General features: G+C 44.6%; 1 protein-coding gene across 9 annotated transcripts in view; it reads right to left on the bottom strand.

Annotated features, from left to right (window-relative positions):
* The window catches only part of EML6 (EMAP like 6), a 298,929-nt gene that overhangs the window by 255,109 nt on the left and 16,793 nt on the right, over positions 1 to 27,027 (bottom strand). For 8 of the 9 annotated variants that reach the window (XR_012667789.1, XM_048842340.2, XM_048842341.2 and 5 more), the window contains 3 exons: positions 22,761 to 22,920; positions 5,688 to 5,786; positions 2,739 to 2,807 (listed from right to left, as the gene is read on the bottom strand). Coding sequence is in view for 8 of the 9 variants with exons in the window: in XM_048842340.2 (XP_048698297.1) it covers positions 2,739 to 2,807; positions 5,688 to 5,786; positions 22,761 to 22,920 (328 nt within the window). In the remaining variant the exon portion in view is untranslated. The remainder of the gene's footprint in view (positions 1 to 2,738; positions 2,808 to 5,687; positions 5,787 to 22,760; positions 22,921 to 27,027) is intronic. The other variant, XM_048842339.2, reaches the window with a different exon arrangement.

Here is a 27,027-nt window from a genome sequence, read left to right as displayed (position 1 = left end):
CCTACCCCCAGGACTCAGCTCTGTCTGAGTCTCAGCACCCTCCCCCATGAATGGGACAGAAGATGCAGCAGGGTTGTGACCTCAGCCTATGAGGGCCACAAGATCTGCCTCTATCACATGAGCCCAAGGCCCGTCACCAAAATCCAAGATCTTTTACCTCTTGGAGCCATTCATTTTATTCTCTTAGCCACAGTAGAAACTGGCTGCAAGTTGTGACAAATAAACACCATCACTCCAGTACCTCAGTCAGGCAGTAAGAGCATTCCTATTTAACCCACTGTGGCTTGAAGATGCTGCAAGGATGGCAAAAGACTCTCTGGTCCTCTGCCAATTGGCCCATGGAAGAAAAAATTCCGTCCTGACTCCCTAAACAGGCGATCAGCTAGACCCGCAGCACCTGTCTGGCTGGGTTCCCATTCCTACTTCGAATGGGTAGGCTGGGCTGCTGGAATGGAGCTGGAAGAGGCTCCACATTGTCCCTGCACCAGATAAATCTTGGGAGCTGGGGAATGTTGGCCAATCTGCACCCCTCTCCTCTAGCTGGCAAATCGGTGCCTCCCAGGGGGAGGAACTTCCTATTGTCCCTTGCTGAGTGTCCTTGCTACTGGGACTATCCCCATTTCAGCACTTACCCTACCGACTTCCCCGCCCATTGATGTGGGTGGCCAGCATTTCTGACTAGGCAGGAGGTAGCAGCTGTGATTCCTGCCTACAGCAAGTTCAGCGACAGACTCAACTCCATTCCAGCCTGGGGCCCTCTGGCCAAGTGTCTGTGGGACACAGATTGCCAGGACTGAGTGTCTACAGAAGAGAGAACTCAGACTCTGCTCTTCCTCCTGTACCACTTAGGGATAATTTTATATGTGGCAAGTCACTTTTGCCAAGACTTTTGCTAAACTTAGGTACCTAACTATATATGTAGGAAGCTAAATTAACCTGATCCTGCAAAGTAATTAATAAGAAAAATAAGAATAACACCTACCTCTTACACAGTGTTTTTAAGTGTAGACCTCAAAGCTCTTCACAATCTTTTAAATGTATTTAAAAGCCAATGGTACTTACTCATCTGAAATTGCATGCAGGCTTTGAGAAATGTGGAAGGTTGCAGGTGTGGCTTTGATACCCAGCCTAGACATTCAGCAAAAAGCTCAGCTGCAGTACACTTCAGAAATAGTTTGGGTTGCTTGACTAGAGAGAAGCTCAGAGAAAAGACTACACTTTCCCCATTTCTTCCTCCCCAAATATTAATCTTGATTCTACAACACAGAGTAAATACTCTATAGTATAGAGCTGGAGAAGCTATTTATGTTATCTACCTCTAAGTTCAAGCAGAGATCCCATCCCTCTAACCTTAAGATATAGTATGGACTACTGTTTGTACATCTTTTGATGGGAATCCAACACCTAATCCTCAAAGATTTCAACACACAGTTTTATGGCATGCCTTAATCTGTATCTGTTTGTTTGGATGGTTAATTATGACCATTTTAACAAAGCATGGGTGCTAACTAAAGATAGGTTTTTGAGAAGCAGCTTGCAGAACACAGCAAATGGCATAACTACTGCCAAAACCACCCCACAGTTTTGAAAATAGTGTCAGTTTAGCGTTCAAACTTCTCAGCCACCAGAGCTAGAAAGATTAGCAAGTTTCCTAAAACTTCTGTTTAAAATTTTTCCCACTTCTAATCATGGGAAATAATTGCCATCTGGTAGAGATGCATCTCAAAGACAGGGGAAAACAGAAAACTTTGGCCAAGTGAGGGACTTCCTCCAAGCTTTGCATAAACCCAAGGAGGTTTTATCCAAAATATGAACCTTTTGGGGGGGATTTTCATTTTGCTTTCAATTTTACTTAAATTTTGGTCCCATTTAAATTTTGATACTAGGCAACAAAGTAAGGCAACAGGAAGGTAATTTACAAATATGTATTTAGGTCCACATGTGCCTCCTGTGCAAAATTGTGGGAAGGAACAAATACTGGAGCTGTGGAGTACTCAGGTTCTCTCCTCAGTTCCCTGAGATCAGAGGTACAGGGAGCTGGGCCAAAAAATGGAGTGGAAAACCAAGGATCTCTAAGAAATCTGACTCCCAAAGCTGCAGAGGATGTCTAGCAGCATGGAGTGACTCCTCTCATACCTTCTCTGTAGTCTCTGTCCAGACTGTGGCTGAGCAGTTAGGATCCCTATCTCATTCATAAGAACATAACATAAGAATGTCCATACTGGGTCAGACCAATGGTCCATCTAGCCCAGTATCCTGTCTTCTGACAGTGACCAATGCCAGGTACTTCAGAGGGCATGAACAAAACAGGTAATCATCAAGTGATCCATGGTTCTGCAATTTTCTTAGCCTCAGTAAGAGAATCAATCCTTTCAGACCTTTTCAATGATGTCTTATTGAGATTTAACTAGGAAGAGATAACTGAAGATGTTGGTGAGCAGTTTGGTGGAATAGAGAGGGCAGAAGCCAAAAACGGGAGTGAGTATTGGTAAATATTAAGACATTAAATGTTTATACTTTGCTTGATAAGCTGTCCTGCACTGCAATCACTTCATATTTCTGAAAGTTTCCCTCATCATCTCGAATTGGCTGCAAACCTAGAAAACTAGATAGTGTTCATGGGCTTTGGGGGTGCCAGGATGCCACCTACTGAAAGAAAATAGGCAAGCAGTTCAGGACATCGAATGACTTCATAAACATTAACAAATGAAAATATAAAAGCAACAAAACCAATTTACCTTTATATGTTTCACTCCACAGCTAACCATTCTGTTTGGCTGATATGGATCCCAGGAAATATCAAAAATCTGTTAAAAATATTCAAAGATGCTACTTTGAATTATAAACCAGTTGAATCTGCCATATATTTAATTTACTTTTGCACATTTTTAAATGCAGTTCTATCGCTCAGTATTTGATTAAATCAACAGCATAATGTTTAGGTGAATATAATGCTGTATGACATGAATGACAAGTATAACTATAGCTAGACTGAGGGATAATGCAGACATGTGCTTGCAGGCTTCCACACACAGCTCTGCCAGCAGATCTCATTCATAACTTGCAACAACCCACCTATTCTAGTCCCAGAGAACATTTACTGTGCCAAACTGGGGAAAATAAAGTGCAAGTTGTGTGATGTGAGCTAATGTCCCCCAAAAGTTAAGAGGAGAGACCATTACTCATCTTCACTCATTATCTATGGGAAAAGGTGTACCCAGGTCAGGTTAGGCAATACTAACCCAATATGCCATCTTATGTAATGCAGCTAAAGTGGTAATAGTCACAGAAATTTACATAATAAAATTACATTAGTCATTTTGGCAAGCAATATATATTTTTGTATATAATACAAAGTAAGCATATTTCAAAATTAAGAACTATATCCCACATTTTTTACTCAGAACTCCTGTTGAGGTCAATGGGAACTTAGTCTCAGTAATAACTGCACAAACAGGCCCTCAGGGAAATATTGTATAAAGTTTGAAAATAAAGAGTTTATACTATGGCCCAAACTTTCAAGAGTGCCTCAGTTTTTGGTTCTCCATCTTTAGATACTTTAGAGGGGCCTGAATTTCAGAAAACACTGAGCAGCCAACCTCTGAAATTCAGGCCCTTTCATGGTGTCTCAATTTGAGTACCCAAAAATTGAGGCACCCAAATCACTAGTTTCTTTTTAAAATGTAGACTAGTGATATTCAGACCTCAGAGGTTCAGGAGCCAAACTAGCAATCAACATTACCCAAAAGAGCCACAGTAGTGTGAATTGTTTCATTTACTATATATATACACACACACATACCCACACACACACCCCTTGCCTAATTTCTCCATTTTGATTCAAAGCACAGTAGCCACTCCAGTCAGTTAACAAGTATTTTATCATGTTAAGTATGCAACCAGTCATTTAGTATAATAAACACTGTCTTTCAAAATATAAAATGTAAATCTTCTTTATAAAAAGTTGTGATTTTGAAGTATTTTCTAAGTACTATACTTCTTAAAATATGTAAATGACAGACTGCAGCAATGTCTTATGACCCTCACACCAGAAAAGACTTTTTCCATAACTGGTGTTCTTCAAGATGTGTTGCTCATGTCCATTCAATTTAGGTGTGTGTGCTCACCACATGCACCGGTGCCAGAAGTTTTTTCCCTCAGCACTATCTGTAGGAGACTGGCTCCAGCGCCCCCTGGAGTGGCGCGAACATGCCATGGTATATAGGGCACTGCCAGTTCCCCCCACCTCAGTTCCTTCTTGAGTTGCCTGGCATGGGACCTTGCTCACACCCAGTCTTATCCTTTCCCTTGCGGGAGGTTGGAGACCAGCCTCGCCCCACCTTCTTGGCCTTCTTGGTTGGAGCCATGGATGGGGAACGATAGTGGCCAGTGGACAGTCCCAGTGGGGCACTGCGTACTGAGGTCGTGGTACTCGGCGCCGAGTTGGAGCGTTGCTCTGGTGCCAGTGTGAGGGCCAACTCCATAAGGCGCGTTCTTAAACAAATATTGCACTCCTTCTTAGTCCTTGGCTTGGAGGACTTGCAAATTTTGCACTTCTCACTAACTTGTCCTTCGCCCAAGCAACACAGACAACTGCTGTGTGGTTCACTAGCGGGCATGGGTCTCTTGCAGCGATCACAGAACTAAAAGCCTGGGGACTGGGGCATGCCCCATCCCGAGGCAAAGTCCCATTCGGAACCTATGAAGTCTCTAACTATAGCTAAGGGATTTACAAACACTAACAGAAAACTATATACACTTTAATACAAGAGATAGCTAGTTCGTACGAACGAGCAGCAACAGCACTAGCTGAAGCAGCAAACAGTTCCAGCACCATCACTGGAGACAAGAAGGAACTGAGGCTGAGGGGAACCGGTGGTGCCCTGTATACCACGGCTTGTGTGTGCCACTCCAGGGGGCATCAGAGCCAGTCCCCTACGGATACTGCTGAGGGAAATACTTCCGGCATTGGTATATGTGGCAACCACACACACCTAAGTTGAATGGACATGTTCTCGAAGAAGAACAAAAACATTCAACCACTAGAATTTAGGATCAGATTAGACAATCCCCTGCCAAACACCCTTTTACTTTCACTGTGGGGAGGGCTTGAAGGGCTAAGTGTTGAAACACTTCGATCATGGCTTAGAGAAACAGAGCCTGAAACAGCTCCCTTTGAAGTCAGTAGCGAAACTTCCACAGACATCAATGGGAATTGCATCAGACCCTAAAAGGGTAATTTTGAAAAACGAATAAAAACATTAATCTTGATGTGTTAGAAATATAGTACACAACAGTGAAGCACTGAACTCACCCAACTCACAAACACAGTACATACAGACAGTATAAACACATATTGTTTTGTTCTGTTGCCATTATTTATGTATATTCTATCATGTGAAATATTCACAGATATACCATGCATAGTAAAATATATATGCACAGTGAAAAGATTCATTTATCTTAATGATCATATGTGTGTGTGTTTGTGTGGTTTTTTTTGACTGGTGGTGAAATTGCTTTGACATTTCCTAATTTTGGGCAATATACTCCATTCAGATCCACTTGATGGACCTTGCTGTGCACTAACTTAATGAAAAAATAATACAATTTAGAAACAAAAATTTTACAGAAGTTATTGGGAAATGCTTCAGACAAAATTCAGATAATTCCTTCTATATGATTACCCTATCTGAATGGCCAGTAGCTGTTGCTAGTAGTTTTCCTTTCTTCCAATCCCAAATACATACTGTATTTTTGGCATCCAGTCCCACTGAGGCTAAACACTAAGGGGGAAAAAAAAGCATCTAGTTAATTGAAGATCAGCCCAAAATAAGTCTTTCAACTGAGCATAGTATGTGTACAAATATGACTCAAATTAAAACTAAATTGCTAAAGATACCATCAAGATATCCATGTTAAAAATTTATTTATTATTAGGACATGCCAAAAATTCTAGTCTTTTCTAGAAGCTTGAAATTAATTACCTGACTTTTAAGTGTACCAAACATAGGCTAAATTCATCAGAAGATCTGAAGCATTTGCTTCAGTAGCACAACAATCTGGCATTCACATCTTACTGACCTGTTATTAAAAATAAATGGGTGATTAAAACACTCCTCTCCCACCACGCACACCACCACATTTCATTATGTCTATGGTGCTCATTTTTGTGGACTTTTCTAGTAGCATTTTATAACTATAATTTATCCTTTAATTTTCAATTTTGTTTTTGAAAGAATGCATAATTAATTATTTTAAAAGATTAATACAAATAAATGAACTGCCCTCTCCCAAGAAACAAAGAAAGCAAAAATCCCTTTTTGTCCAGGCTATGGCTATAAACAAACAGACGAAGAAGAGATGTTTAAGATATAAATTAGCATACCAAGTCTCTTCAAATTTTGCCTAATTTCACAGGTCCTTATGAGGATGCAGGAACATAGAAATTTTCCTATTGGATAACACCAGTGGTTCATCTGGTTCAGTATCCTGCCTCTCCACCCATTCGGTGGGGGAAGGGTGCAGGTGGGTCCACCCCCAGCCATAGAACTGCTGGGTAATCGGAGGATGGCTTAGAGACCCTTGCTCCAAGCGGAAGGAATAATCCTCGGTGCATACACCCTCAGTCATAGTATGACTGAGCATAGGAGGAGAACTTAGGGTTTCTCACTCTGCCCAGGACGGGGCTTTGGATTTGGTGTATGGACCCTCGGTGGTAGAGGACCGAGTAATATGGAGGGAAGCTTAGCGTCCTGCCCTCCAGCCCGGGAGGGAGTGAGCATTGTAAGCCCCAGTGCCGGTGTGGGCAGCGTGAAATCTCCCATGATTAAAAGACCTTCAGAGTGGTACTAACGGTTTGTGATAATATGTTCAGGAAACAGAAGGGTACAGCTGCGGACTCGGGAGTCCCACAATCGTGGGCAATGGCATAAACAGTGGGGTCCCAGGAGGCTGGGGGACTGGGTGCCCATGCCACGGGGGAGGCAGCAAAGGGGGACAGGACCCTCTTACCTCTTGCAAAGGGGTGGGTGGGGAACTCTCCCAGCTGGAGAGGGCTCTCACCAAAGTGGGATACAATCCCTGGGGTTCTGTGGCGGAGCTTCAGAGGGGCGTGCTTACTTGGCAGGATTTACTAGACTTGTATGCCGAGTATGAAAAGCAAAAGGGTAAAAACCTAGGGGCAGCTGTGGGCTCAGTATGGACTGCAGCAGCCATGTGGTATCAAATGTCGTCGGGACAGAAAGAGGAGTTGGGGAGAAGGGAAGAGACATGTACCCGACAACTAGTGGAAATTGAGCAACTAAAAGCGCAAATCACTAATCAGGCAGCAACCGAAGCCTACACCCAAGAAAAGCTGCAAGTACTGGCCCTTCAGGGGCTTGTCAAAGATTTGACCCATTCGTGCTCAGCATACGCCACAGTGGCAGTGTGACTGACACGAAAAGGAAATTGAACCGTTAAAACATCAGTTGGCCGTATGTTCAGTCCAGGTGGCGAGCCTCACGGGGGATGATTCAGGTTGTAGAACTGATCAATAAAATTGTTTTTAATTGTTCACTTATATTAATATAACTTCATAAGCAAAGTTTTTATGAATGAAACAACATTCATTCATGAAACCGGTTACCCCAATAACTGGCTAATTGAGTTTCACTTTCAATCCAATTGCTGCTTAAATCACTCAAACTTACACTGTTTCAACATTCAGAGTAACAGCCGTGTTAGTCTGTATTCGCAAAAAGAAAAGGAGTACTTGTGGCACCTTAGAGACTAACCAATTTATTTGAGCATGAGCTTTCGTGAGCTACAGCTCACTTCATCGGATGCATACTGTGGAAACTGCAGAAGACATTATATACACAGAGACCATGAAACAATACCTCCTCCCACCCCACTCTCCTGCTGGTAATAGCTTATCTAAAGTGATCATCAAGTTGGGCCATTTCCAGCACAAATCCAGGTTTTCTCACCCCCCCACCCCCCTCCAAAAACCATTTGGGGATGGGGGAATGAGAAAACCTGGATTAGTGCTGGAAATGGGCCACCTTGATTATCATACACATTTTAAAGAGAGTCGTCACTTTGGATGGGCTATTACCAGCAGGAGAGTGAGTTTGTGTGTGGGGGGGGGGGGGGCGGAGGGTGAGAAAACCTGGATTTGTGCTGGAAATGGCACAAATTGTTGCACCCCGATAGCAGCCCACATTAAAATGGAGGAGAGGTCCACTGAGCAACTCCAGGATGGGAATTGGGTCGAGACTCAGCATATTTCAGCCAGAATTCAGAGTCCGCTGGACCCGGCAGATATGCTGGCTCGTGAGCTCGGCCCCTTCAAAACGGAAAAGGCCGCTACCTGGCTCCTTTCCCTTTGGAACATCATACATATAAATAAATTTGTCCCAGCAAGAGACTGAGCGGGTGCTCACAGCTGCCAGCCCAGAGCTGGCCTCCACCCTAAAAACCACGGTGGCCGAATTGCTGGGAAAGGGGTTGCCTGTCGTTCAAGCCTTGGCAAACATTCTTCTTTCCGCTAGGGACAAACGAAAATATTTATCTAACCTAGATCAGGCCCCTGGGCAAACCGGGTTAGACTATTTTTATCAACAGAGTTTAATTGCGGCTGTCTTGGGACAAATTCAGACGGCGAAAGCAGAGCAGCGCTTTATTGGCCAGCTTCCATGGACCGTCGCTCAGTTACGGGAGCTGATGGAAGGGATAAATGACTGGTGGAGGGATAGACTAGGGCTCTGGGCCAAAGGCGAACACGCAAATTGGGAGGTGTTAAAGGATAAAATCATGCAAATCGCTAAGCATTTTGGGGAGCCAATTAAACAGGTAAAGGTGGCGGCACCCCCACATATACCAACCGGATGCCAGGGGAAGGTGGAAAGGGGCCAACCGAGGGCCAGTCAGAACATAGGAGGGCCTGTGACAGATTTTTATTACCAATCTGCCTAGGGCGTCAGTGAATTAGGCAGATGCCACAGGATCTTTGGGGAGGAGGTACAGAACACATCAAGTGTCTAAGTTTTAAAGCTTTATTGATAAAATAATGTAACAGCAGAGAGTGCTGGGAACACTCCCACATCACTCAGGGGAAGAAAGAAAGCATTAATGTCCCAAGCCCTAACCTACTTTCATACTCACATACACACTACCCGAGACTGGCCAAGTCTGAGTGTAACGTCAGAAGAAGAGATGTGGGGTAAAGGTGGACGGGAGTGCTGTCCTGGGCCCAGACCGTCTGGGTCTGCTGCTGATCTCCAAAGTGCTCCAGCTCTCAGGAGGGTTTTAAGTCCTGAGCTCCTTTGGGGGTGTTTTATTTTGCGACCGCTGTTCCTGGTGCTCTTTGTGTCACTTCAAACCGGCTTGCTGTGGCCTCCTCAGTTTCCCAAAACATCCCGGCTCCGGAGACTTTGTTTTTCCTTCTATTGGCCTTTGCTGTTGCTGTTTTATTTGCTCTTACTGTCCTCACTGCTATCTCTGCAGCGCTGCTTAACTTAGTTCTTTTTTTTTTATGGCTGCTTGGGAAAGCCTTAAGCCCCCCGTCTTTCTCGGCTGTCAGCCAAGTCTGCTGGGGCCAGCATCTTATCTTCCGACTGAGCTAGCTAAAATGTTGACTTAACCCGTTCTCTGCTCTTTTTTTCTTCTCCCCCCTCTCAACCTCTCGTACCCTGTAAAGGAAACTTCCACTCCCCACTCGCACACCTTTGACCCTCCCCAAAATGCTTTGTGATGCTTGTAACAGCGTTAGCCACAAACAATGCTTATCTGCCTTCCCCGGAGACTCCCTGAGGGGAGGGGGCCATTGGGTTGTGACAGGCCAGTTCATGCTGTTAACTAAAGAGGATGAGGAGAGGATAGTGATGGAGGTGCAGAAGCAAACTTGGCGTGCCCTCAGGGCTCTGGGGGAGGACATGAGACGGTGGGATAAGAAACCCACTGTCCTGTTGGTGGAAAGGCTATTTGCCCTCTCGGCCAGGCAGGATGAACAAGCCACCAGCATCCACGAAACCTGGGCCCACATGGCGGGCGATCAGCAGCCACCCCTGCCCAGGCCCGTGGCGGCAGCCACCCCTTCCATCCCTCCGGTGGAAGATTATCGCCAGCCCCATGATCAACTCCTGCAGACTGGGGACCCCAGTTAGGGCTCTGGCTAGGGCAGCCCCATTGTCAGCCAGGGGTCCTGCTGGCAGTAGTGGGGTAAGGTAACCTGGGACTCTAACCGACACCCCAAAATTGCCATTGTACTCACTGAGTGGCCCTGTATGGCCCTACTAGACACTGGGGTGGGTACCAATGTATTAAACTTCACCCCTGTTGAGGACAACCCAGGGCTTCCCACCCATGTCTCGGCCTTCAATTCTGGGCCGCAACAGTGACAGACCTGCAACCAGGTCCCAGTGACCATTGTAGGGACGGTTTTGCATGCCTCATTTACTATTGACCCTTCATCCATGAAGAGGGTGACCTTGGGAATGCCCTGGATGCTGGAGCAGGGGCTATGGTTTAATCCTTATGACCAAGGGGGCACACTATGGCAGGAGCAGTGCATGCCTCTGCCCCAGGACGAGGGGGGGAGGTTTGCCACCGCCCCAATGACAGCGCTTACCGTAGAGGAGGAAGCATATTGGAGGCAGACAGTGCTGGGGTGTGGCAAATGTATCCATCTGACTGTGGTAGGCATAAGACAGTGCTGGTTGAGGTGGTAGGGTCCCCCGTTCCCCCACAACGCCAGTATCCTTACTCCAAAGCCACGGAGGAGGGCATAGCCAGGGTGATTGCCAACTTGGAGAAACAAGGAGTGCTCCGGACTACCCATAGCCCCTTTAACACCCCGGTTTGACCGGTGCTGAAAGTGGGAGGTCAGACCTGGCGCCTCACCATAGATTACCAGAAAGTAAACCAAGGCACCCCGATGATGGCCCCGGTGGTCACCTCAATGCCTGAGGTTTTGTTCCATGTGCAGCCACGAGACAGATGGTTTTCGGTAATCGACCTAGCCAATTGCTTTTTTGCTTTACCCCTTACCTCTGCCTCCCAGGACCACTTTGCGTTTCAGTTTAGGGGGAAATAGTTCACCTTTATGCGAGTTCACCTTTACGGCATTCCACAATGCCCCCTCCATTGCACACCAACATGTGGTGGCTATGCTAGACAAACTGCCTCCCGAGATCCGTTGCCACGTCATTTCATACATGGATGATTTGTTAGTGCACGGGGAAACGGAACCCCAGGTGCGAGATATCACCAGAACTCTGTTAAATACAGTTGAGGAAACTGGGTTCAAGGTGTCATTAAAAAAGGCGCAATTGGTCCAGCGGTCAGTCTTCTACTCGGGAATTACGCTGGGGGAAAAGGATAGGCTAGTGGATGTGGCAAAAGTCCGCGCATTGTGTGAGATGAAGAAACCCACCAATTTAAAACAACTGCACACCATTTCGGGGGGCTTTAATTTTATTCGGAATCATATTCCTGATTTTGCCACTCTCACTTGCCCCTTATGGGCACTGCTCAGACAGAGAGCAAGGTGGAATTGGGAGGAATCGCAAGAAACTGCCTTTGATGCCTTAAAGCAAGCTGCCTTGCAAGCGCCAGTCCTCGCTTTCCCAGATACTACCAAACCTTTTTACCTCCGGCTGTCCTGCGGTCCGGAGGCACAGGGGGCTGTCCTCCTTCAGAAAAATGTGGAGGGTTGGCTGATCCCAGTTGCCTATGATTGGCCCTAAAGCAGCCAGAGGTGAAATATAGCCCCTGTGAAAAGGAGTGCTTGGCAGCGCTATGGGCGGTGCAGACTTTCCAAGCATACATCGAGGGAGCGCCAATAATATTGCAGACCCTGCACATGCCCCTGAAATACATTTTAACCGGGTCCAAAATGAGTTTGGTCTCGAATACCCACTTGGCAAAGTGGACCCTGTTTCTTACCCAAAGCGGGGTGGCATCGGAGACTCTGCAATCCTCGGATCTGCTCAGAGCAGCTTTGGTGGAACAGGGCGCCGAGCATTCTCGTGAGGTAGTGGAGCAGGAACGGACAGCTACCCGAGAATGGGACCCCCTCCCAATCCTCCACGACTAAACCCAGGCTAACCATTTATGGTTTACAGATGGATCCTGCTTTTTCCACCAAGGGAATCGGTACATCCAGTGGACAGCTCTGAGTGGAGGGAAGTGAGTCTCACTGGGAACCTAGCGCATGGTTCAGCACAAGACACTGAGATAGAAGCCATGCTCCAGGTTCTGAAATATGAGAGTCAGTTGGGGAAGGACTTTGCAGTATACCTGGTAGCAGACAATGAATGTGTGGTACGAGGAGTATCAACATACATGTTTTATTGGGAAAAGGATAACTGGAATACTGCAGACTGTAAACCCTTCAAACATCAAGAAAGGTGGCAAGAGATAATGATGTTGTACAGAGCACGAAAGGGGGAGGTCTCCATCACCTGGGTGAAATCACATGCCCATAAAGACAAGGGATTACTTCATGAATGGAATGGATGAATGGATAAGATGACTCGAATCCGTTCAAGCAAGGTAGCGGCATTAGTCACAGGACTAGCAACCGCCGAGCAGGAGGACATAGTCCGAGAATTACATGAGTGGGCACATGAGGGGGTGGAGGGAACACTCTTCAAAGTCAGGCAGGTGGCACAATGGCCAAAACAAAAGCAAATGGTAAATGGATTGTAGAGGGATGTCTTAAGTGTGCCCAGGTAAAGCGAGGGGACCAACTCCCCGTCCTGCAGGGGCAAAGAACCCAAGAGGTATGGCACCATCTGCAAATGGACTTTATTGATTTGCTACCAACAACAAAGGAGGGGTATAAATACCTCCTGGTGATAACTGATGTGTTTTCAGCCTGGACAGAGGCATTTCCAACCCAGGTCAATACAGTGGGTGTGGCTGCCAAGAAACTCTATGAGGAAATCTTCTGCCGATACGGCACACCCTGGATTATCGGCTCTGACCAGGTGGAGTAAGGTGTGGAAGAGGTCCTTAAATCCTTGTTTGCTGCCCTGAACATTAAGCAGCAAATACACATTAGCTATCAGCCACAGAGCAGTGGTGCTGTGGAAAGGCAAAATCAGGATTTGAAGAATGCCCTCCATAAAATGTGTTCCAATTCGGGAATGGATTGGCCCGGGAAGCTGCCAACTGTTTTGGCAGCTTTATGCAATTCTAACTGCCTAGGTACCGGGTACACCCTCTACCATATCCTTTTTGGTTGCCCAATGATGTGGGGCAATCTGTGGGAATGGGAAGGGAATTTACCCACCAATTCACCAGATGGTCGGTATATTACCCAGCTGAGGGAGGAACTTTGTGAAACCTGCGAAGCCGTAGAAGCCGCTTTAGACAGAGAAAAAGCCAAACACAAAGGGACCGTAATTAAAGACGTCCCGGGGTGGCAAATTGGAGATGAGATGATGCTGCAGAAACTGGGGAGAGAGGCCCACACCTTAGATGCCAAATGGCCCATATCCTGTGGTGAACCGCATCTCTCCGGTAGTGTACCAGCTTCAGCTACCTGGTAAACTAAAATGAGCACACGCCAATCAACTCAAAACATATGTTTCTCCCTAGGTTCCTGGTCATGGCATCATGGGACTCGGTTGTGGACCAGCCACCTGCCTGGACCATCCAGGTTTCCATCTGTCCATGGGATTATCTGGATGATTATAATGATGAGGAGGAAAAGTACCTCCAAAGGCTCTCCATGGTTCGAGCCACCGATGGGGCCCAAGCCACAGTATGGAGTAAGGCTGGAGAGGAGGAGCCTTGGGGGCAATGCATCGCCCGGATAGACACCTTGGGGCCACAGCAAAATACTTGGTGGGTGGCCCTGGACCTTCCGTGGGTCCCAGGGGGACAAACCCTGTTCCTCATGTGGTGGCCTGGAGCGAAATGAGCAGCCCCTTGGGAAGCAATCCCTGGACAGAATATTGATCCCTGAAGAGAATATTGTTGTTGTGACCTCCTAAGCCAGGCAAACGACATCCATGACAGAAGCCAGGAAGAGCTGTAATGGAACGATTAATGATTTAGAGAGTTTTATATGTGCCTTGGTTTCCCCAGTAGATGCATTTCTATTACTCTTCCTTTTTTCTTTCCCTTTTTGCTTTATTAACAGGGCAAGGCAGTAATAGCAAGAGCCCAGGGACACCCCAACCAGGAGTGGTGGGATCGCTCTTGCTGCTTCAAGCCTGCAAAATTCGTCAGGACAAAACAATGTATGTTTGGTGGTATTTCTCTATGGGAATCCTTGGGGTCCCACTGTTTTAGGCCTCCTTTGTTAATTTTACCACTGTTCAGAATTGGTCCTGGTGCAAGAAACAATCAATTATCCACTGGCAGGGAGGCAATTGTGGCACGTTATCCTGGGAATATGGCACCATGTATTACCTGGGTATCCTCCCCGGGGCAGCCCCCTGCCGAGAACACCAGGTCCCCTGGCCCTGCATATCCCTCCCCAATTGGATCCCAGATGGGATCGACCCAGAAGGGCCCCCTACCCCACCAAGCAACACTACCGGAGACAACACTGCATCCCAACGCCTTTCGAACCCCTCGCCCATAGAATTTACTTCCATCTGGGAACAATGGCCCCTACCTTTGGAGGAGGACAATCTCCATTCCTACTGCCCGTGCTTGTGGTTCCATTGGAAAGGGGAAACCTGGGAGCGATGGCTCGAGCGGACCACAGATGGGAGGGTACACAGAGAGGTTTTCAATATCACAGGAGGATTCAGCATGCCATTCGAATCAACTCTCCACATTGGCAGCTGGAAGCAGGATGTGGTTGCGCTGTTAATCCCTGGCTGGTGTAAAGTTCAACCTGAGCCCCACAGTTCCACATGTTGGTATATCACATATATTATCCCCTCATACACACACACATCTCGCCAGTGTAGGGAGGGAAATATTACATGCCCCGAATGATTTCCAGCATCCCTGTTTAAATTGTAACCTCCTCCGCCTAGCCCAAAGTATTCAAGGAATAAATTTAGGAAAACACCTCCACATCTCCCCCCACCAGCGGTGGTGGCAGATGTCACCGGCTACCAAATGGGAAGCAGCCACTCAATGCTGGATCCTCCTTAATGCCACCCTGGGAGCTTTAGATGTTTTCCTGCCTCTGACACGCTGTCAGGTCCCCACTTTCCTCCCCAATTGTACAAGGGGGGCCACCCTTCAACTTGCCCTCCTCAGACAAACGTTGTCTTTACTCCCCCGGGGGAGGCAGACCTTAGTGGGCTCCTTGTGGGATAGGGCCAATACGGCAGCTAGCATTTAGAATATTCAACAAGGGGCTATGAGGGTTGAGCGGTTGGGACAATTGGAAAAGGCCATGGGGCTGATCACAAGTGCAGATCTCACCCACCTAACAGTGGCCACCTCCACCCTCAAACACACTGTCGAATTGGCCCTCCACACACGGGATACCTTGTGGGGACTGATTAAAACCATAATTTGGGGTGGGGGCCAACTAGCATGGGATTCGGTGTGCGCTCAACTCCAACAATATTTGGCCCAACAAGTCCAGAGCATACAGGAGGATGTGCTCCATGGATCTTGGCCAGGGGAAATCCACTCCCACTCAGGGATCCCCTGGGAGCAATCACCTTTTTGCTACTTCTGGAGGCGCACAAACTGGAAGGGCAGCAGCACAACCTGCTCCTTTACACCCTTTGGTCCCATGAAGGGAGTGTGGGCCCCAGCTATAAAAATCCAACCCGGCTTGTGGGAAGGCTGCCTCTGGGACTGGGTGGTCCATGGCGACGTGCAGGAGGTGGCTCCCTACAACGACACAGTTAAGAGGTATGTGCTGACCATGGCCACTGACCATCAGCATGTATGGATTGCAGAGGGCATCACCTGGCAATTATGGCTTATGGAGCCCCCCAAATGATGTGTAAAGAAAAGGTGACGCCAGGCTGCTTTTACGAGATGGGTCAACACATCTGCTGGGAAGGGGAGGCATCAGGATACGCCCCCACCAAGGCACATCTGTTTACCAATACCTCTGCGTGTGTTTGGAGGACCACCTACCCCAGGGTGCCCCTCGATTTGCGATTACAATCTCAAGTGCACAATTTTTTGGTGCATTGGCCCACTGTTATTCAAAGCAATATTAATGTTTCTAATTATATTGTGTTTAATTTTTCATGGATTACGCCCAATGTTTTCCTCCCCTTGACATACACCCGGGACCAACTTATTGTGTTCCAGGCAGATGCCTCCTCCTTCACCGTGTTACGACACACATTTAATATGGAGAAAGCTGCCTTTGCCACGGCCATCCAGATGGGGCATCTGTGCCAGCGAGGGGATGTGCTATGCTATTTTATTAACAAAGCCAGAAGCCACTACCGGCTAGTGTATGCAATTGTTCTTGCCCTAACAATTCTGTTTGTGCTATATTGATGCTTGTGTAGAAGGCCAATGGTGAAACTAGCCACCGTGTCAGAGGGAGGGTGGAAACTTAAATCGTGTCCCCTCACAACTAAATGTTGATTCGGAATCAAGGGGGAGAATGTCACAACCCAATGGCCCCCTCCCTCAGGGGGTCCCCTGGGGCGGCAGATCAGCATTGTATGTTGCTTACGCTGTTGCAGGCATTGCAAAGTATTCTGGGAAGGGTTAAAGGTGTGAGTGTAAGTGAAAGGTTCCTTTGCAGGCTGTACAAGGCCAAAGAAGAAGAGGGAGAGAACGGGTTAATCAATGCTTCAGCTCAGCCTACAGATAAGACACTGGCCCCAGTCCAAGGTCACTGCACTCAAACAAACTCTCTGCAGCCAAGAAGCCTGCCGCTCCATCCGTATCTCACCCAACCCCAACTAACCATGAGAAACAAGCCGGACAGGACTGCAGAGATTGCTAAAACTAGGAGACAGCGAAGGCCAGCGAGGGGGAAAACAAAGTCTTGCATCTCTAAAGCCGGTGTGTTTTAGGAAAGCTGAGGAAGCCATGGAAGGCCAGTTTGAACTGGTACACAGAGCTTGGGGAACAAAGGTCCCAGAAGGAGACACCTGCAAGAGACCTCAGGGACTTAAAAACCCTCCCAGGAGCTGAGGCAAATCGGAGATCAACAGCGGACCCTGGACAACCTGTGCACAGGACAAGAATTCCCGTCCACCCTTCCCCCTCTTCTTCTTATGTTACACCCAGGCTTGGCCAGCCCAGGGTAGTGTGGGTGTGAGTATGAAAGTGGGTTAGGGCTTGGGGCAGTAACGCTTTCTTCCTTCCTCTGAGTGACATGGGGACACCCCCACCCCAGCACTCTCCACTGTTATTTTATTATTTTATCAATAAAGCTTTAAAACTCAGTCACTTGATGTGCTCCATCATCTCCTCCCCTAACGATCCTGAGGCCTCAGCCTGATCACCTGACGCCTCAGGCAGATTGGTAAGAGAAATCTGTCACAGCTATACCAGGCAAAAGAGCAAAAAAAAATGCACCAACTCATGGGGATTTGCAGGAATACAAGGCCATGTGCCTCCATGCTTGGCTATCCTCTCCACAACTAGACAGTCAGAGTACACTGAGCCAGGAATTGTCCCCTATGTCCCATCAGAGGGCATTTCATGGCATGAAGGGCGATGAGGCAGAGCTAATATAGCCTCATATTGCTATAACTTAATGCTAGATTTCTCATAGGCCTTGTGGGAGGTGACCATGTGCATCCCCCTCAAACCCTCCCTGTCCTGTTTTTTCCCCAGCTATAGATCCCAGAAAATGAAAGAAATTCCTGGATTCAGAAAAGTAAACAAAAATGCACCTAAGCACTTCAGAGTCACCATTCCTTTATTTAACAACACTGAAATGCATCTCTACCTTTGGCTTCTTGGGATGTGACACACCACTTGTCATCTCTGAGTATCACTGGTCCTAGTTGAACTCTATCTAGGAAATAGTGCATACCCAAAGCAATAGCCTGCTACAAATCATGAACTGCATTCTGGTGAACAACTAAAATTATTTTCCTCTGCTGGCTGCCAAATGCATCTATATTTTTCCTGGTTTGTGCAGGGTAATGAACCTGCAAATAAGTAAATCTGACTTTACTGTAATTTCTCATGTGTGTGTGTATGTTGAGAGAGTAACAATGTGTGATGATGCTGAATCACTACTCAATTATAGCAACAGGTCGATTCAATTAAATCCCAGGGGCCATGGATCAGTGTTCATGTCACAATCCCAGTCTGTACCTAGCCCAAGCTAGGGATACTAATGATCCAACCAGCGGATCAAATTCAGTGATGAATTCTAGTCACGTAACACCTGAGGCACATTGCACATACAGTAAGAAGAATTAAATCCCAACGAGATAAAAGGAATTGAAGCTTCTCTTCAGTGAAGAAGATATGAAACTCTGGGATAAGGCAGTTCTTCGGGAAAAGCCTAGGAACATGCAATTTGGGAATAAAGAATAGTTTGAGATTTATGTTAGTGTTATCTGAAATACCAGAAAGGGGGTAAATTTGGAATATGCATACACTATGTTTTATTAGCAGCAGGGTCAGAACTCCAGCTGCTTATATAAAATTGTGGCACAAAAGCTGAACTCAGTTTTAACATCTTTATACTCGTGGTATCAAAAATAAAACTAATTTATTTTGGAATTAAGTGTAAAGAAAGAAAAAAGTGTCTAAAATAATTTTTTGGCAGTCCTATTATTTGAAACACAAAAATGGTCAATTGTAGTGCACGTTTAGGGTTGGCAACTTTCTAATTACTGGTAATCAAACCCCTGAGGCCTCGCCCCCTGGCCCTTCCTCTCAGCTCTGCCCCCACCCCTTCCCTCAGGCCCTGCCCTTGTGCCGCCTATTCCCCTCGAAGCCCCACCCCAGTCACTTTCTCCTCTCCCCCCACACATCACTTGATGGATCGTCTCCACCTCCTTCCCCACCTCCCTGCACTGGGCTCCCTTTGCTCCAAGGCTGGGATGGGAGCTGCTGCATCCTGACAAGGAGCCTGCCAGCAGGCAGGAGGCGACCTTGAATAAGCAAGGGCTGGTGTATGGTCACTACATCTGACTGGACACTGTCAGGTCCCCTTTTCTACTGGACTTTCCAATTGCAAACCAGGTACCTGGCAACCCTAAATGGCACCCAGATACAGAAGCCAAAAACCATTCTGTCCAAGTAAAACTCAGACAGGTGGCAACCCTATGCATGTTTGAACTATGTTTAATATGTAAAAATATCAGCTCTAAATCTGCAGGCTGATAAGGGGTAGAACCCAGCACTTTTGAGAAGCCTACTAACTTCAGCTTGCAATATGGTCATAGTTAGTTCCTGATTCAAGTAAATTGTTTCCTCGTTAATTTTACGGTAGCTATGAATAAATTCTGAAGATGCAAAATATAAAAAATTTAGCTATCAACAAAACATATCTTCAGCTATATGCAAATTGACAGTTCTTTTCGTTAAAAATTTGTAAACTACCTAGGCCATAAAATCTGATAAAGAAAGTAACATTTTCCCAATCAAACAGGGGAAAAAAATGCATTCTTAAGTGGCAGCAGCTCAGACTGGTGTGCTGGACATTCAGGATGTATTTCACTTTAGTATTTAATTATAAAAAATTCTAATAGCAAGAGTATACTAAATACAGGCTGGGAAGGGTTAGATTTTTATCTGTAAATGTCTGTAAATGTTGATTTCACTGTTCACCCCCAAAAACTGATGAAAAATTGTCCACCAATAATAATTGGAATTTTTAGATAGGCAAAATAAGAAAAACAGTACTTGAGAACCTATCAGAGTGTGATTTAAGGATACTTTCTTTGTATATTTTGATATGATGATGACAAGTTGTGTTTTAATGGTTATAACACTTTAACTGTTTGAATCTCAATGACTATTGTAATTAAATAATTATCTGACTTTCCCCATTATTTCTCACAACTGTGAAAATGTAAATCCATAAAAATAAAAAAAATTGCTTAAAACCCATAATTTTGTGCAACTGTGAAAATAAATAAAAGTATAAAAATACTTAAAACAAACATTATTATCCATCAAAATTATAAAAAGCCCAAATTCTCCCAAGCCTGACTAAATATATTTGTCTCTGAAACTCGGCATCTTACTAAGTATACATAAATAAAAATGTACATAAAATATTTCCTGATTTAAACTGCAGATTGATCTTTTGTATGTTTTACTGATGATAGAGTATAGTAACATGTAGATAACCTTATTCTCCCTTTTCAGCCCAAGATATTTATTGGTTTTTCAATTTTAAAATGCATTCGGTGTAAAAGGATAACGGGGTGCATCTGAAGGAAGTGAGTAATACATATGTAGGTGGAATCTATCTAGTCTCAGAACAGGACACAAATTTCGCACAGTGGTGTTCAGAACCTAGAAGTGTCTTGGCCAAAATGGAACTGTTGACAGCTATAAGCTCCATGTACCTGGTTTTCATGAATCCATGTCCCTCCTGGTCTCCTCACCCCCAATTCCATGCCCTCCAATTCTGGCTCAGCCCCACAGCTAAAGCAGCAAATCTTATACTCAGCATCTGGTCAGTTTATATCATGTTTGTAAAAATAGTTCTTTATATCTTTGGAATTCCCACACTAAACCCCAACTTCAACCCCAACCCTTACTCCCACTGCATCTCTAGAACACTGTTATGCAAGGTCAACAAATTTGGAACTTGTAGGGTAAGGGGCCAAAATTTTAGCAGTATTTAGACGCCTAAAGATTCAGATATTCAAATAGTAGGATTTTCAAATGCACTTAGTGGTCTTAGGCACTTTTGAGCATAAGCTTTCGTGAGCTACAGCTCACTTCATTGGATGCATCCGATGAAGTGAGCTGTAGCTCACGAAAGCTTATGCGCAAATAAATTGGTTAGTCTCTAAGGTGCCACAAGTACTCCTTTTCTTTTTGAGAATACAGACTAACATGGCTGCTACTCTGAAATTAGGCACTTTTGAAATTCTGACTAAATGCCTATCTCCATCTTTAAGCATTAAACTACCAGTCATTTCAGAAATAGGAGGACACAAGAAAGTTAGGAGATTTTTGGGACACAATAAACATTATAACATTACAACTCCCTTCCCATTTTTTCCCAGTCTTCCCAGAAAGACTGTACACTGGGGATGAGAAATTTCAGAGGGACTGGTTTCCTTTTTCAGGAAGTTGGGGGAAGAGAGTTGAAAATTGGGCTTGAAATAGAAAGCAAGCTTAAATCTGGAGGAGCAACCCATAATAATGTTAATTAGGTAATGCTGTGCAATGTAAAGCACTATGTAATAACTATTATTATTACAATCCTAGGAAAAAAATTAGCTGTTGAATTGGTTTAACACCCGCAACCCTTGAAATTTCTTAAAATCCCTCATTCCTCTCATGTCTATTAACCATTTCACAGATCTTTCTATGTTACTAGGTAGCAAAATTAACAATCACATTTATTAATTTGAGACTAAAGTAATGTACTGTTATAAATAAGATATGATAAAGAGAGGTTGCTTCTGGCAGTGTCCTTCCTTTCAGATTAAATTTTAAAGTGAGTGAAAAGAGGTTAATTTACATTAAAAATTAAAGGTAGTTTTGTTCCATATGAGACTATTATTTTAAAACATCATGGTCCAAATCTGCCCACAGATACAGACAATCCAACTCTCGGGGATATCAGTGGGAGCATACCTGCGTTATCTGATTGTGCAACCCAAAACGAATATAGCTGACTGATTATTTTTTTAAAACATGCAAATTCAATTCTCTCTCGGTTGGGATTAAACTTTGTAGGGAAGATTGCACAAGGTGAAATGTACCCTAGTGCAGATGGCCTCTAGAAAGATCTAGGCACCCATAAGTGTCTTTAAAACTAACATAGGGTAGGAATTTTAAGGCGTGACAAAAATTTACACAGTGGAATATTCCAGACATTGATAGTGACAATATTACACAGGTAATCTTTCTGTAGGGATGAACTGTTTGGAATAATTTGTTCAGGTCTCTGTGTGAAGCACACTATTTATGTTAAAGTCCTTGTGGTTTACCATTACTTTTTCTTCTTGAAACTTACTTATTGTGGCCAATAACAAAAAATCCAATTCTCCATTTATATTTGACTTCCATCTTTCTTAAAAATATCTAGTTAATCATATGGTCAAAACACTCTGATTCTCAGAGATTTTTGTGACTGGTCTTCTGTTTGTTTTTTTCAGGATTCCGATGCTAAGCTCCAAAGCCACACAGCTTTTCTATTTCAAACACTTTATTAAATTAAATGTACTCTGCATTACAGCTGGTGAGAATCCCTTAACAGTGAGACCAATGCAGTTCTGCTGCCCAAGGAGGGACAGGATTGCGAGGACACAGTGTATATCAATGCATTGTAGAAGCTCTCTGAACAGCAGGCGCAGGTGGACATTGGCTGGTTCTGAGGACCAAACGATCCCCACACTGTGCAGTTTCTCCAATACTAACTCCTCAGGGGATAGGGCTGCATTTGGGCCATGGAGGGCTATGTCTACCATTGGCATCTGCCCAGTGCCCCATACAACTAGCTGGAGTGCTAGGCTGTGGTCTTGGCCCCAGAAGCATTTCTTTTTGAAAAAGAGATATATTTGCACTATTTTGGATTCTGTATTAGCATTAAAATTTTAAACTACAGTATACAGTTCTGATGTAATGCTATAATTCTATATGCAGGCTACATATATAAAAATATATATTTTATGTGTAAACTTAAATAGAAGAAAAATATAAACTGAAAATATACAAACCTGGCCATCTGAATCAAAAGCCAAGCAGGCAACTCCATGTGTATGCACATCCTTAAGAACAGAAAGAGTCAGTACACTGTAGGAATCCCAGATGCAAATGTAAGGGTCCTTCCCAACCTGTCCAGTAGCAACTAAGGTTTTATCTGGGTGTACAGCCAGGCTAGAAGAGAAAATAGTTTAAACCCACACTTAATTATCTAGTTCAGCACAATATTGTAGAGTAATCAAAGATGAAAACAAATCACTGATTTTTTTCAGTTTTCAAAAATCCCAACTCCTTTAACATATCAGAACCTTCATAGCAACAATCTCTAGGGAAGAGAATTTCAAATTGTTTCCATCTTAATTTAGCTTGCTAAATTTAAACAGTATGTTCAACTGAGACAGATTAAGACGATCAACACATAGTACAATTCAGCACACAGTCAGATTTTAGCTAGTGTATTGTCAACAAAAATATAAACTATTGTATTTTAAATAGTTTCATTTATCTGATAGGCCTGTTTCTTCCATGGGCCTCTCTTTGTATTTCCATGGTTTTAGAAATTAGTATGCAAATTTCAGTTCAAATTTAAAAAAAAAGTAAGCCAGCAGCTGAGTAAAATGTATTTTTCACAATTAATTTAAACTACAGGAAGGCCTTCATCATCATCGTTATATATTTTTTTAAAGAATCAAAACCTCAGAGGGGATGGGGAGTCAAACTACTGCTTCTACCTCTGAAACAAGGAATTGCATGTGTTTATGGATATATTTTTAGTTACTAAATCCTCAGGAAAGCTGAAATTTCCTGTACCTATATATTTTACCTTATTTTCTCTGATATTCAAGAAAAATTAGCAACAGCCATATCAAACAGTACTCGTGCTACCTCCTTTTTGTATATAGATAGCAATGTTTAAAAAATACTATGCTGGGTTTTTAGTTATGTAACTATGCTGGGTTTTTAGTTATGTAACTCCCATTGGGGTTACAGAGAAACTGATTTTGAACACTGCCCTTATGCATCTCTTTAAAAGTAAATATATTATAAAGTATGTCAAGCAACATTCTTACACTCTTTGTTATTTGTATATGCTTGTTACTGCAAAATAGTATAACCCAGGCCCCGCATACTCTGCTGCAAGGTAGACCTAAATTCACTGACCAACCCCCTCCCCCCCGCAAGCCCCAAAAGCCCCCCCGCCCAAAAAAAACCCAAAAAAACTTGTGGTATATCATGCTGTTCCAGAACATCAAATTCAAACCAACAAAACTCAAACTTAGTAAAACAGGAAATGAAGGGTAAGTTTCATATCAATCTTTTGAAAACCAGGAAATACAGAATTAGGAGAAGGGGTGTCAGACCCCGCACAGAGGAGCAGGCAGTCCTCACCCCAATATCTCCCTACTCTCCTGCCCAGATCTCAGCTGGCTTTCACTGAGAGTCCCTGGCATAGCAAACTGCAAATTCAGAGGCAGCTTCAAATAAATATAAAAATGGAGGTTACAAAATGAGACACAAAAAAGAATACAATCAATACAGTAGCCAGGGCTGGCTCTACAGTTTTTGCGCCCCAAGCAGTGAAAAAAACTGCCCCCGCAGACAGCAAAAGGAAGAAGCTGCCACTGATTTGCCACCACGGCGGGCGGAACAGAGAAGCTGCCGCCAAATTACTGCCATGGCCGGAGGAACTGCCGCCCCTTTCTAACTGCTACCCCAAGCACCTGCTTGGAATGCTGGTGCCTGGAGCCGGCCCTGACAGTAGCCCCTGTTTTGTTTATATTGTTAAGTTCAATTTTACAATAGTCTAGTATTTTCAATTTTTCTATTGGCAATGAATATTTATGTTGGAGTAGTCAGAGGACACTAGAGATTTGAGAGCTAAGCTTGAGCATGGCTGGGGGAGATGGAGGCATTGCCCCCCCAAACTGCAAGCCTCTGGCAGGCACAAAATCCCCCCCCACACACACACACACACACAAAGCCCCATTGGCCTGACTGGGGCTGCCCCCCTAAATATAGAAGTCAAACTATGCCTATGGAGCTAAGTAGGAAATATTTGGAGCTTTTGGCACAGAAGAAGCGCGGAGGTGGTTTAAGATTGTGGGATAAGAAATTAACTGGATGTCTGCTAAAATGATCAGCAGTGAAATAGGTAACTATCTGAAAAGTTTCATCATTCCTTTTTAGAAATTACCCATTCAGATGAATGGGACACTTACAGTGTTCTCAGAAGTATCATTTCAGGCTGACTACAGATTCAGGAGACAACAGTGAATCAGTTTACACTCTGTTCATGTTTACTTCCATAAAAGTTACACATGGGGAAAAACACTTAGAATCTGTGGTAGGAGGTGAATTAGAAGGCTAAATATCTAGCTGGACCACATAGGGCTCAAATTAGAACATCTTTCACTATGATTATTCTGTAACTAAATACATTGTTTGGAAGAGAATTACCCAAATTAATTGTGGCTGTCCATTAAAAAAACCCAAAAGAATAGAGAATACTTTTGAGGAATAAGCGTATTGGAGAGCACGCTATTTAGTGTGTTGCCCTATTCCTTTAGGTGCCACCATTTTGTTTCTGTTCTAGGAATACAATAAAGAAGTAGCCAGGGCCGTAATCAGGGTGGGGCAAGTGGGGCAGCCACCCAGGGTGCAAAGCCATAGGGGCAGAAAGATGGGGCCAGAGGTGCCCCCCCAACCCAGACAGGCTGGGTGGCCTGCTGAGGTGAGGTAGAGGTGGTGTTCCCTCCCTGAGCCCTGTCTGACGTCACCGGACCAATCCACGTGGCATCGCCACTCTCCCCCAAAAACATTCCTCCCCAACCCGTGAGGTGTGCGCCCCACAGTTTGCAAACCTCCATGGGGTGGTCACCTGTCCCCCTCCCCATTATGAATAATTACATGTCACCTCTGAATGGGGTGGAAAAATGACCCCCAAAAATGGTATGGGGTACAAATATGCTTGTTCGCCCTGGGCACTAAAATGGATCTGGGGGTAACCACATTAGGACCTAACCCAGCTGAAATAAGCCTCCCCACTGCTGCTTGCTCAAAGGAGCTCTGATTTTTTCCTGGTTTCACAGGCTGCTCCGTTTGAGGGGAAAGTACTCCCTGTCTAGAACATATTGAATGCAACATCATTTTCCCATAGCCATTCTCTCCACAGGAATGCAGTGTATGTCTGAATAGCAGTTATGTGGTTGTAATTTTTAAAGATGCTGCCACTGAATTGCATTTATGTCAGATTGAAAGAAAAGGGGAATCTGGAAGTTAAAGGGTATGTCTACACTTTGAACTGGGGATGCAATTCCCAGTTCAAGGAGACATACCTGCACTAAAACAGAGTGTCGCTGTGGTGGCACTAGCAGTGGGAGGAGCTAGTCATCTGGAGTATGTGTTTAGGGCAGGGGTTTTCAACCTTTTTTCATTTGCAGACCCCTAAAAAAATTCAAATGGAGATGTGGAACCCTTTGAAAATCTTAGACATAGTCTGTGAATCAGCAGGGGTATATAGACCACAGGTTGAAAACCTCTGGTCTAGGGTCTCAGAGCATCTAGCCCCTCCTGCTGCCATGGCTACACTGTTTCTAGTTCAATAGCTCAATCAGAGCTAATGCAGGTACGTCTCCTCGAGCTGGAAATTATATTCCCAGCTCAAAGTGTAGACATACTCTGAAGATTCACACATGTCCCTCTAAAATTTATCAACTATAACTTCAACAAACACTCACACCCAGATTCCAAGATTCACCTACACACTAACTGGGTAGCTGGGCTAGAAGTTCTCTGCTCATCTGTGTCTACCTTCACTGCATCCTGATGACAAAGTATTTCCCCTCCTAGTCATCTTTTTTATTAAAGCATGTGTGTGTGTGTATTATATTACACACACAGAGAGAGTTTCCCTGTCTTTACCACACAGGTTAAATTCAAATGTTCATGGTTTAAGCATTAACCTTTCTTTCAAGTGATCCAAAGGATTACTAGTGTAAGAACATAAGAATGCCCATGCTGGGTCAGACCAAAGGTCCATCTAGCCCAGCATTCTGTCCTCCAACAGTGACCAATGCCAGGTGCCCCAGAGGGAATGAACAGGTAATCATCAAGTGATCCCTTCCCTGTTGCTCATTCCCAGCTTCTGGCAAACAAATGCTAGGGACAACCCCATCCTGGCAAACAGCCATTGATGGACCTATCCTCCATGAATTTATCTAGTTCTTTTTTAAACCCTGTTATAGTCTTGGCCTTCACAACATCCTCTGGCAAAGAGTTCCA

The sequence above is a fragment of the Caretta caretta genome, chromosome 3 (genome assembly GCF_965140235.1).
Source record: "Caretta caretta isolate rCarCar2 chromosome 3, rCarCar1.hap1, whole genome shotgun sequence".
Classification (NCBI taxonomy): domain Eukaryota; kingdom Metazoa; phylum Chordata; order Testudines; family Cheloniidae; genus Caretta; species Caretta caretta.
The sequence above is the reverse complement of the archived record's forward strand: the minus strand, read 5'-3'. Positions and strand labels throughout refer to the sequence as shown.